At 43.1% G+C, this 10,582-nt stretch overlaps 2 protein-coding genes across 2 annotated transcripts in view; one reads left to right on the plus strand and one right to left on the minus strand.

Moving 5' to 3' along the window:
• Positions 1 to 6,415, plus strand: part of LOC106808263 (39S ribosomal protein L35, mitochondrial-like) — a 7,395-nt gene extending 980 nt beyond the window's left edge. The window contains exons 2-3 of the mRNA XM_014810899.1: positions 1,749 to 1,965; positions 5,545 to 6,415. Coding sequence (XP_014666385.1) covers positions 1,749 to 1,965; positions 5,545 to 5,887 — 560 coding nt within the window. The 3' untranslated portion in view covers positions 5,888 to 6,415. The remainder of the gene's footprint in view (positions 1 to 1,748; positions 1,966 to 5,544) is intronic.
• LOC106808264 (neural/ectodermal development factor IMP-L2-like) lies at positions 6,330 to 8,931 on the minus strand. Its single transcript, XM_014810900.1, has 3 exons — positions 8,750 to 8,931; positions 8,123 to 8,248; positions 6,330 to 7,755 (listed from the first exon to the last, which is right to left on the minus strand). Exons 1-3 carry the CDS (start codon positions 8,888 to 8,890, stop codon positions 7,732 to 7,734), a joined length of 291 nt encoding a protein of 96 aa, XP_014666386.1. The 5' UTR covers positions 8,891 to 8,931; the 3' UTR covers positions 6,330 to 7,731.
• Positions 8,932 to 10,582: the final 1,651 nt, after the last annotated feature.

Genomic DNA, 10,582 nt, shown 5'->3' on the forward strand with positions numbered 1-10,582 from the left:
AAAACAAACTAACGGTATGTACCGTGATTCGCTAGTCTACGTAACGTACACCTCGTAACTCGTAACTCGTAAGTAGGGCCCGGTTAGTACTATTAGTATTACTATTGACTAATGTGTACTCAAGTAGTACTGTGTAACACAACACACTGTGTAGAACATGGGATGTGGATGATGAAAGGGAGAAGGTAAAACACAAAGAGAAACCACCAACTAGATGAACGAGAGAATCTGGAGGAAGGGGAGAACGAAGCATGCAGGCAGAAGAAAGTGGTGTATTCAGGGGAGAACTTCGAGAACGGAGAAGGAAGATCGAAGAGGACAACGGCAAATGGTAGAGAAGGGGTGTTTGAGGTAGAGGAATGTGATCGAGCTGGAGAGAAAATAAAGAAGGGAAGAAGAGAGGGGAAGTTGATGGAGGAAAGGCAATCAGAAAGTAGACAAAGTAAAGCTGCGTCTACATAGTACATGCAACCTCATCCCCACTTCCACCTTTCTACTCCTGTCTCCTACCCTCTTGAAAAATATGCATGATGTGTGCATGATAAATATGCTTGCAGGAAATGGAATAAAAAGCTACTTGATATAGGAACTATAAACTTCAGTTATATGTGTTAAAGTTTCCTATAATTACTCCCTACAGATGGCAGCATTATACGTGTATAACCAGATGAGACACATCACAGAAAGACTGACGAAATTCTCGCGTTCGCGAACCTTGTATCGCTTCAATTTTATTCCAAATTATTTATATGGTATATGGCTGTATGGAGTTGGTTGGGGTGCTTTTGGAAAATATATAACAAATCCAGAGGGAAATATACCCCTTCAGTCATCAGATTTCCTCTGAAATAAGAAACTTGGTTCAGGGTGCCAAATTAACGCATGTCCGGAGTCAAATCTCCCTGATTTACTGTTGGACTCCATGTGACTCCCTGAAAATTCTGCTATGTATACTAACTAGTTCGTTCCAGAGCACGGCCTCCTGGAATTACCGTATATTTTTCAGCAAATGTCCAAAGAAAATTTGGCAGATGTGCAACCGCATGAATCTTAAAAATAAGCACATGCGTTATTGTTAATATCTTTAGTTTTAAACTTTAGACTGCGAACTCCCTCTTTTGGAGGGAAGGGAGTCCCCGTTGGACTCCCTTGTTCACAATTAATTTCTACCTCTGTGAAAGGGTATCTGTTCATTTCTCGTGCGTGGTGGAACATGGATTATGGTAGGTAATGGAAGGGGGTTGGTCATTTTAAAATTTAAAGTGCAACCCAAGGGTTTTCAAGGTGTTTATTTTTCATAGTACATGGTAAGTGAGTTAAAAACATTTTCATAGCCAATCTCTGTTCCATTATTACAGTATGTATTAAGTAGCTTGAAGATTTTTTTGAATTGTTAATTAATTTGATGTTTGCTAAAGCAAAAGGTCACCATGTTTTTATTGTTTGATAAGAAAGGATTTTTAATACTTTTCAGTTCCGAACTTGTTTTGTTACCTTGCTTGTGATAAACTATTTAACCAATTTAAGAAGGAGCCACCCTCGACAGTTTCTGGCAAACTGCAAACACGCTAAAGCCACTATCCCACTATATATTTACATTTGCTTTATAATTGCACAGAAAATATTACGAACCAAGTTGCTGCTTTCTTGCTGAATCAATGCTGTGCTAGCAACAAACCAGTTTGTTGGATTTTCGTGATTTTCATGATTTTTTTGCGATTTTTTCGTGATTTTTCCTCGATTTTCAGGAAGCCAGCGATTGCTGAGCGATGTGAGGAGCAAGGCATTAACAGTACCTGTGCGTCGAATGACGACGTCACTACCAGCATGCAGCTGGACAATGACCCGACTTCAGCCCGGGTGTCAACCTCAGAGCACGCTGCACGTGCCACGTGTGCTTACACCACATTGTAGTGGCTTGACAACTGTGATGTCAGCTTCTCCCCTCAAGAAAGAATGTGAGAAGTAAGAGTTTACTCGTCATTCAGTTGCCATGCCCGTCATGTGTGCATGTGGGATTACAATGGATATTCATGGTCTTTTAGCATTAATGGTTAATGTTAGTAGTTATTATACATGGTTGTTTCGCATATAATAATAATTGTAGATAGAAAGTATATGATTTAAATTATCATTTAATATTCACACTTATTTTAATTTATTTAATAATATCCACTGGTAGGTGTTTTATTGCATGTTCCATACATTATCTGGCTGTACTACACTGTATACTAACTGGGGTTTCTACATTTGTGTGTATAAAGTTTTAGTGCTAAAAAAGTGTTAGTCAAGCGTTGGACCTGTGTGTAGTTGTTATATTTTGTTTGGTTTCATGAGATAGAATGAAATGTATAGTAATGCACATTTTTCAGAAAGAATGTTTATCAAATAATAATATCGCTAAAAGCGTTATGCACTACAGAAAGTTGTAAATATTAAAGAATTTATTATTTGGTACAAAAAATTACATTCAAACACACACAAAAAGTGTTAGCACGTAAGTTGCATGTTCCTCTGGACTTCTAATCGTCAGGCATTTGTGAAAAATGGGAAACCTCGGACAAATTGCACAGAGAATGTCTGTCATGTGTTTACATACCCAGAAAGTGTTCTACTTAAGTACGTCACTCTATAGGAATCCTCGTGGTTGGAAGGTTCCATTGCGGCCATTTTTCACATGGCGCCAGTACAGCTGATATTTCCTAGCTCCGTTTAACTAAATTAGACGCTTTTGATTTTAAGCTGCTTAACGATACATTTCAGGGGACAAGGCTCATGAAACATGTTTCGATAAGGCTAAACTGACTAAAAGCCGCAATGCGCAGCAAAACCACATGTCATGGGCCTGTTACCCAACGTTATCTATTCCACACTGAAGTTCGTGTAGTGACATGCTCCGTCGCCATTGGTGTTACGCCCATCATCTTTGACCACCCTATTTGAATGCCCTTCATGTATCAGTATGAGCACACACGAAGTGTCTGAATGAGTAGTGTTGCGCTGGGGGCTTTCACAGCAGAAATGGATTTTTGGGTAAGATCATGGGCACTCATGGCTGGATCAGGGCCATGCAGGCTTTTGATAGTGAATTCTATGCAGGACAACGCCGCTGGTGGTACATATTTGATGACAGATAAGGCTATTTGCACCGAGCAGTGCGAGGCGTCTCCTTGTTGACTGCAGCACTGAATGCCTTGATTTTGTCAGACATACTTGATGTGTGTACGTCCTCAACCATCTGCGAAGCACATGAGTGGCGGGACCAATGAGGGCAACAGTTCCCAGATGATGGCCGGGACGACGGACCGGAAACTGGAAACCTGATTTCTTGCTGGCACTTTGCTGCGCTTACAAGAACTGATCGAAGGTTCCGTGTCTGCAGAGGGTTCTGCTAGGCATGATGTGTGTAACCAGAGACCAAGGGAGCTCCTCAGGCCAAACCGAATTCTTGAAGTCCTCTATGACTACCACATTTTGGTTCAGTCATGGGATGGTGAGCATACTCGGAGGTTTTGTCAGGCATTTGAGCGCATTGGCAGTGGGCGTTGCCTCTGAGGGCTGGTGTCAGAAATGCTGCCACTGATAAGCTCTTAGCTGCACAACCTCTAACATCAGGGCGCTATATGTGCCAGCGGGGATGGCAGGTCTCAGGGTGATCAGGCAGACTCGTGCTACAATCGATTCGTAGAACAGTTTTTCCATGTTGTCCGAAGAGAGTGATGCGCTCTTTGATTGGGACGGTGCTGGGCCGTAGATCATTCACATCGACAGGTCCTTGTGGGAGTGATGGTCGAAAGAATCGCAGTGGGGTTCCTGACGCGAGGGCGAGGCAGTGACAGAGCTAACATGCGTCTCATATGCTGCTCTCCATGCTGGCCTGTGGCTAAAGTCAACCTGCTATGCGCAGTCTATGTTTGTCATACCTAAACACTGGGTGAACAAACAGGACATGAACAATGCTAGACAAGCAGTGACATGAAGACCCCATGCAGTTATCAGTATCTGCAAGAGAGAACACCTTCAGCTCGATCCCAGATTGCGCCGCATTCTCGACAAGGGTTCATGCGCAGGTCAGTCAATTGACTCAGTGAAACTGTTTGGAAAGCTTTCTGACACTGGATGGCGAACTGCTGCTGTACTGACATCAAGAGGGAAGGATTCAGGCATCACCTTAGGGATGCGAATTGGCAGTAAGATTGATGGTGAGCAGTACAGGTGGGATCCAAGTGCCGTTTTCCAGCGTATGAGTTGCGTGAAAAGCTACAGAGGACTCTGGAGTCTGTGTTTAATATGAGGCTGTGCAGGTTTACGCACAGCTTTGCTTTGACTTTCCGCACACTGCCCTGCTCGACAGCCACAGAGGCAGTGCTAGCAGATGCTATTGAACTCTGAACCGATGCACTAGTCGCGCATTCCATGGGACGGTGCGCCATATATACAAATTATCTTGCACGCAATACCGAGTATGTGTGCACAAGAGTAATATGGGAGCAGGCAACGCGCTCGTGTATTAATGGCTATGATGGTACATCAACAACAGGACAAAACTCGAGAGTCGGAGGTAAATGCTGGCGGGTGAGTTTGATGATAGATTATTGAGGCCCATGAGAAAGACAATTTGGCACAAGAAATTACCAAGGCGCGTTTTCTCACTGTCTCGAGCACCATACGGGCACGAGAAGTTGCCAGCGCATTATTGCTGCAGGTGAGCTGTCTTCATGTTGCAGAGGCAGTGGAGTCTGCCAGCACTCACTGATACAGATTCGTGTTTCATTCCTGCTATCTACCAACCAACTCAAGTATGTGACTGTTCTTCACTCTAGCCAAGAGGATGTGAAGAAACCGGTGTGTGGAAGGGAAGCTGTTCAGCGCAGTTAGGCCGCTGTATCACAGCACATTTCTTCATGCGCGCTCTCTGGGCTGTGATACTTTCCGACGTGTTTATGCATTTAATTTCGGCAAGCGGAGCTTCCTCAACAGATTCACCAGTACGCACTCCGTAAACAGCATGTGTTGATGTCGCATTTGAACGTGTGTCTTGGATTCCCTGGCCCCGAAATGTATGTTTGGCACTTAAATCTAGCCCTAAGGTTCATTTAGAGCGGGGAGTAATGTGATATCAGGTGTTATGGCCGGTAATTGGAAAATGGCTGCCATTTTCGGACTTTTTGGCGTTTTGCTTATCAAAGATGTGTGTTCATTGTTCTTGTCCTGAAAATGTATGTTTGCATCTTAAATCAAAGTCTAATGTTATTTTAGAAGCAGAGATTTTTAGGACAATACTTTTCTATGGCGGGCATTTGAAATGGCCCGCATGGACTTCCACACAGGATTCCTAAGTTTTGATTGTTATGTGGCACTCCTCCAGGCATAAGAGCGTTGAGACATTTCTGTTGCAATTTGTTTCGAGCGTCAGTTACATATGCCTGGCTATAGTGGGAGCTTTCATGACTTGCTGCATTCTATAGCAACACAACTTCCAGTACTCGTGTATATCGTATTGCTCATGTGAGCAGAGACTGTCACAATGTCGATTTATTTCAGGCCGCTGCTGGCTGCGGCACGTTCCATGGTAACCCCGCGGAGAGACCTGATCAAGTTCTCGCTGAGGAAGGGCAAGCGCAAGACGGTGCGGCCAGTCGTGGACCGCTTCTTCCGACTGCGCTGGGGACGGTGGATCCGGCCGCGCGTTGGCCGCAACAAGAAGCTGTGGAAGAAGAGCGGGCGCCGCCAGTGGCGCCTCCGGCAGCACGTGTTCGTGACGGCGCGGCAGGGCATCAAGCTCGACAAGATGGTGACGAAGTTCTGGAAGCGGCCCAAGTACTATGTGGACGACATCTACGAACCCTACCACAAGCGTCACCTCCCGCAGTTCCCACACCTGTGAGATACTGATATGCTGCTGTGTGAGCTTGTGTGTGGGCAGAACGGCCGCGCCTTCTCTGGTTTGACTTGGTGCTGCCATCTGTTGGCCGATAGAGGTCGATTTTAACAGTTATTTGTGTGATCGACATGTCATGTTTCGTCCTGCCATCTGTTGGCAGTCATCACTATATTTCGACCAGAGGTGTATTGTGGATGGATGCATTCTCAATAGCAGGAATCAGGTTTGTGAGTGAGATTCATGCGAAATTCCTTTCTACTCGCGGTCTACCTGTAACATCAAATGCTTCCAATCCAGGATACTAAAGGGAAAAGAGAGAGGCACGTCTGCATGTGAGTAAGAGGGAGCAGGAGAACGGTGGTAACTAGGAAGAGAGTTAACAAGAGAGTAGGATTTAGTAATGAAAAGTATCTTAACAGCAGAAAACAAACAACAGTAAGCAGTATTTACGAATTGGAATGTTTTATTACAACAACAAAAAGCATTGTCTGAAAATAAATAATAAATAAATGAATTCTCATAGACCATCAATACTTGGTGTGTGTAATTAATATTGGTGTTTTCCGCGTCGTCACTAAATATTAGATTTCTATGCTGCAGTGATGCCGACAATGTTCATGCAATAATTTATTAAATAGGTGAAGCGCTATGTTCTATGATGATCCAATGCCTGTTAATGTGCGTGAAATAAAGCAAGCTTGGGAGGAGGCACGTGCTAAAGCGATACAGAACCGTGCAATAGAGCGGTTCAATTCAATTCAATTCAAATTCAAATACATATTCAAATTCAAAATTCAATTCAATCTGTAGGTCAGTAAGGAGATATAGTTTGCTTTATCAAATCTGTTAATTAATTATTAGTTTTAAATAATTACTAAAGTATTTTGCTTCATTCACCTCGTGATTATACCGTTTGGTAATGCTAATGGTGTGATATGGTCCCTTGTTGATATACTCGGAAGTATGTTAAACAATTAGTCTAACATACTGTTGGTATGATCGACAATTTACCACATTACATATTATTCTGCAAATACATTTGTTAGCGAGAAAACTCTGTGCTATAACCCTGAAAGGAACTCATTCTCATGGAATGATTGTAAATGACCTTTCATTTCATAGAATTCCTGAAAACCTACATGCGCCATGCGTGTACGCCGCAGTTAGCTAGCTATGAGCGTATTTGAGGACTAGTCGATTCCCTGATCACGTGTCCGATAAATGCGGGTGCATGCGTGTCATTGGCGAGAAAGCATTTTTATCTCGTACTCTCATACATGTATGTAAAAACTACTGCCAAAAAGCGCGAGGTCAAAAGTGCACACATCGCGTACAAGATGGTGAACACACAGCAGTGCCATCTGTAGAGGCAATAGACAATTAACGTGTGAATGCGCCCCGTAGGAGCTATGCTGAGATCTATACGTTGGAAGAAGAGTATCAAGGCAGTAATAAAGACATTCACGTGTGTACCTCGCATCATCTTCCAGGCTTTCCTTTATGCTCACGACGGACCCCCGAACTCATGTCTGAGCTGGACGTCTCATAATTATCCCAGAGTTTTCTCCCTTTGTGCTACAACGGGAGTAGTAGTAGGTGGGCCACAGACTAACGGATACAGTATCCGTTAGTCTGTGGGTGGGCCATCAAGCACAAACGCGCTGGTGGCGACGTCCCACGTGAAAAATGTAGTGAGGAGGTCAGATCGGCGCCAAAGGACGACCATGCAGTGATGGTCGCGAACGAGGTACCGATAGTGCTGCCCCCTAGTGTTCGAGCATGAGTTCTTCACGTTCTCTCCGACTCTTGGCGTTCAGTAATACTTGGATGGTCGACTGTTCGGGCTCTCAGAAGCCTTCCGAATCGTCAGCCTGCACGTGGGAGGAAAAAGAGGAAAAGAAGAGAGACGTGAGTGCGCGAGGCATCATGATGAGGCTTCACCGATTGTTCCTTCTCTTCAGCTAGTGGCCCTCCCTAGCTATTCTACGGGGTTCCCTCTCTAATTTACATACATTTTCTATGATCTCGGTTTGCAGTTAGTGAAAAGAACATGTAGAAATATAAGTAGTAAGTACAAGTAGTATATATTAGTAAAAAATATAAATGTTAAATATTAATTAAATTAATTTGATTTAATGATTAAATCATACAACAACAGCAATAGTAATAGGAATAGTACTAATAATTATCATCATTACTATTATTATTATTATTATTATTATATGGTGCTGTGCTTACCATGGCAGGGTAAAAGAAGGTGGATGCCTCGTCTCTGCCGTACGGGTTAGACACCACGCACTTGAACTCCCCCATGTCTTCCAGCCACGAACTGTGGCTAACGACCAGGTCTCCATTTCTCATTATCTGCAATTAGGGGCGTGTATTACTGTAATTATAATCTCGTATGACATGTCGAGTTTTATTTGATTGCGTGCATTGCACCGAGTTGCATGTAGTGTAGGATGCCAGGTGGTAAAACTGTTCGGTTGGGGGGTTTTTGTGTGTGACATTTACCTACTATTACGGGTTAGTTCTCACATGGTATGCGCCTTGTCGCATGAACAGGAAATTTAATTGAAAGGGGGAAATTCCTATAAACTATAATGGAAAGTGAGTAACATATGAACCGATATATTGATAATAACAAGAGTAGCTAATACCAACTGGTTTGTTACATCTTTTTTTAAATCTAATTTCAGAATGACATTTTTGCTATGATCTACTCTAGTATATGGAGGTAACATACGGTATATATATATATTATCATTAAATATATAGACAGGTTACATAATAATTCACACATATATTGGATATACTGACAGCTTATGTGAGCGTTGCGTGGGCAGTGCTTGGCCGACATCTTACCTTATATTTTCCGCTAGGCTTGTGACCGACGAGGTTATTCTCTGGCCCGTACCATGTCACCTTTGCCTGGGGGAAGCCAGAGTGTCTACAGAGTAGCCGCACATCGCCTCCCTCTACCTCTATGTGATGCCCCGTCCACATGAAAATCCTAGCCGGCAAACCTGTGGCGGGAAAAGACGGTAGCGGTGATATTGTGCGCGGAGTTGGAAGATGAGGCTTTGGGTTTATTATCACATGTTTATTATGAACACGATTCGATCAGTCGATATTTACTGGCAGGTTAAAGAAGGTGCATTGCATTTGTTTGCTCTTGTGATGTTTCCTCTATAGCCGAGTACCTTCCAACGTGGGCGTTTTCTCGTGGCGTTTTACTTGATTTCCTTATTACTGGACGAGCGGTAAGCAGAAATATTGTAAAAGGGCGGGATGCTAAGATGACCGCGAAAATGGGTTAGATATCAACGAAAAATTTATACATACATTGAAGCTGGATTTGGAAAAATGGAATTAAACGACATTTTTGCAATATAACTATGTCGCAGTGTATCTCCTCATAAAATTTGTGATCTGCCATTCAAAAGCTATTCGCCTACAACATTCCCATAGCGCAGCGTTTAGCAAGACGTGAGTGACGCGATAGTCATATACGGATACGAATGCTGGCTCATTTATTCTGCTATTTATCATTTCAGTCACGACGATGACGACAGTTCTTGGGTATCTTCTCACGTAACCAATTATACTAGTGTGCCTTTAACGAGAAATTCGATCCACTTGCATGTGCGTCATCGCTAAGCGTATATATGAAATATTTAGATCATTGTGCTTATGGAGCATTATAGAACATTATTATAGAACATTAAGCCCCACCACACACCCCGTCTTTCATTTCACTGCTTATTGTTTAGACGAAACACAAGAACAGTAGAGAGTGTCTCGTATAGGAGCCGAGGCATACAACAGTAAGCCTCCGCAAATTGTTGCACTATTTGGTTTCTAGAAAAGGCATTTTTTTGCATTTTTTTCCCGGTGAAATTCGGCACTAGAGTGCAATAATTTGCATTATGCACACAATTAGCTAGATGCCTCGTGGACGTGTAGAAAGCATTAGAAGTAAAATGGGTCTTGTCGTGTAGTTGTGACATTCCGTCAGTCCAATTATGCTAGCGTCCCGCCCGTTTGAGTGTCTTTAACGAGATATTCGCGCCACTTGCACGCGCGTCATCGCCACGTGCATATACGAAATATTTAGAACAATTTGCTTATGGAACATTAGTGCATGACGTGATGAATCGCTGCAATCTCATTGGATAACGCAGCAGGCATTATGAAGAGATAGTGACCGCCTTAGCGGGCACTATCGCTTGCGCGACGCATTGTTATTATAACGCATTGTGTTTACGTCACGAATCTCCTGCGTCTGGGCGCCACGTAAGATTTTGGAATTAATGGCGATTGTGTTTGTGTCGAGCGTTTTGTTACATCGAATGCACCGGCAAATTAGGGAGTATAAAGAAGGTATATACGCATGAAAAGTAGATTGCATAGTCATGTGATGCACTAAAAACATTAATGCCTGCTGTTGGGGGCACTATGCTCTCATAATGTTGCTTTGGGACGGAATAGTGCCCTCGCTACCGCTCGGGCACTATTCCTTCCCTCAGCAACACTATGAGAGCATAGTGCCCCCAACAGCAGGCATTAATGTTTTTAGTGCATCACATGACTATGCAATCTACTTTTCATGCGTATATCCCTTCTTTATACTCCCTAATTTGCCGGTGAATTCGATGTAACAAAACGCTCGACACAAACACAATCGCCATTAATTCT

Source organism: Priapulus caudatus, unplaced genomic scaffold (genome assembly GCF_000485595.1).
Source record: "Priapulus caudatus unplaced genomic scaffold, Priapulus_caudatus-5.0.1 Scaffold263, whole genome shotgun sequence".
NCBI classification, from domain to species: domain Eukaryota; kingdom Metazoa; phylum Priapulida; class Priapulimorpha; order Priapulimorphida; family Priapulidae; genus Priapulus; species Priapulus caudatus.

Excerpts from the sequence above, each read along its gene's own strand:
- LOC106808264 (XM_014810900.1), bottom strand. The coding sequence starts at position 8,890 with ATGTGGACGGGGCATCACATAGAGGTAGAGGGAGGCGATGTGCGGCTA. Across the intron at positions 8,249-8,749 it reads AGCCTAGCGGAAAATATAAG|ATAATGAGAAATGGAGACCT; the intron begins GTAAGATGTCGG and ends CCCTAATTGCAG. Across the intron at positions 7,756-8,122 it reads CCTTCTTTTACCCTGCCATG|GCTGACGATTCGGAAGGCTT; the intron begins GTAAGCACAGCA and ends TCCCACGTGCAG.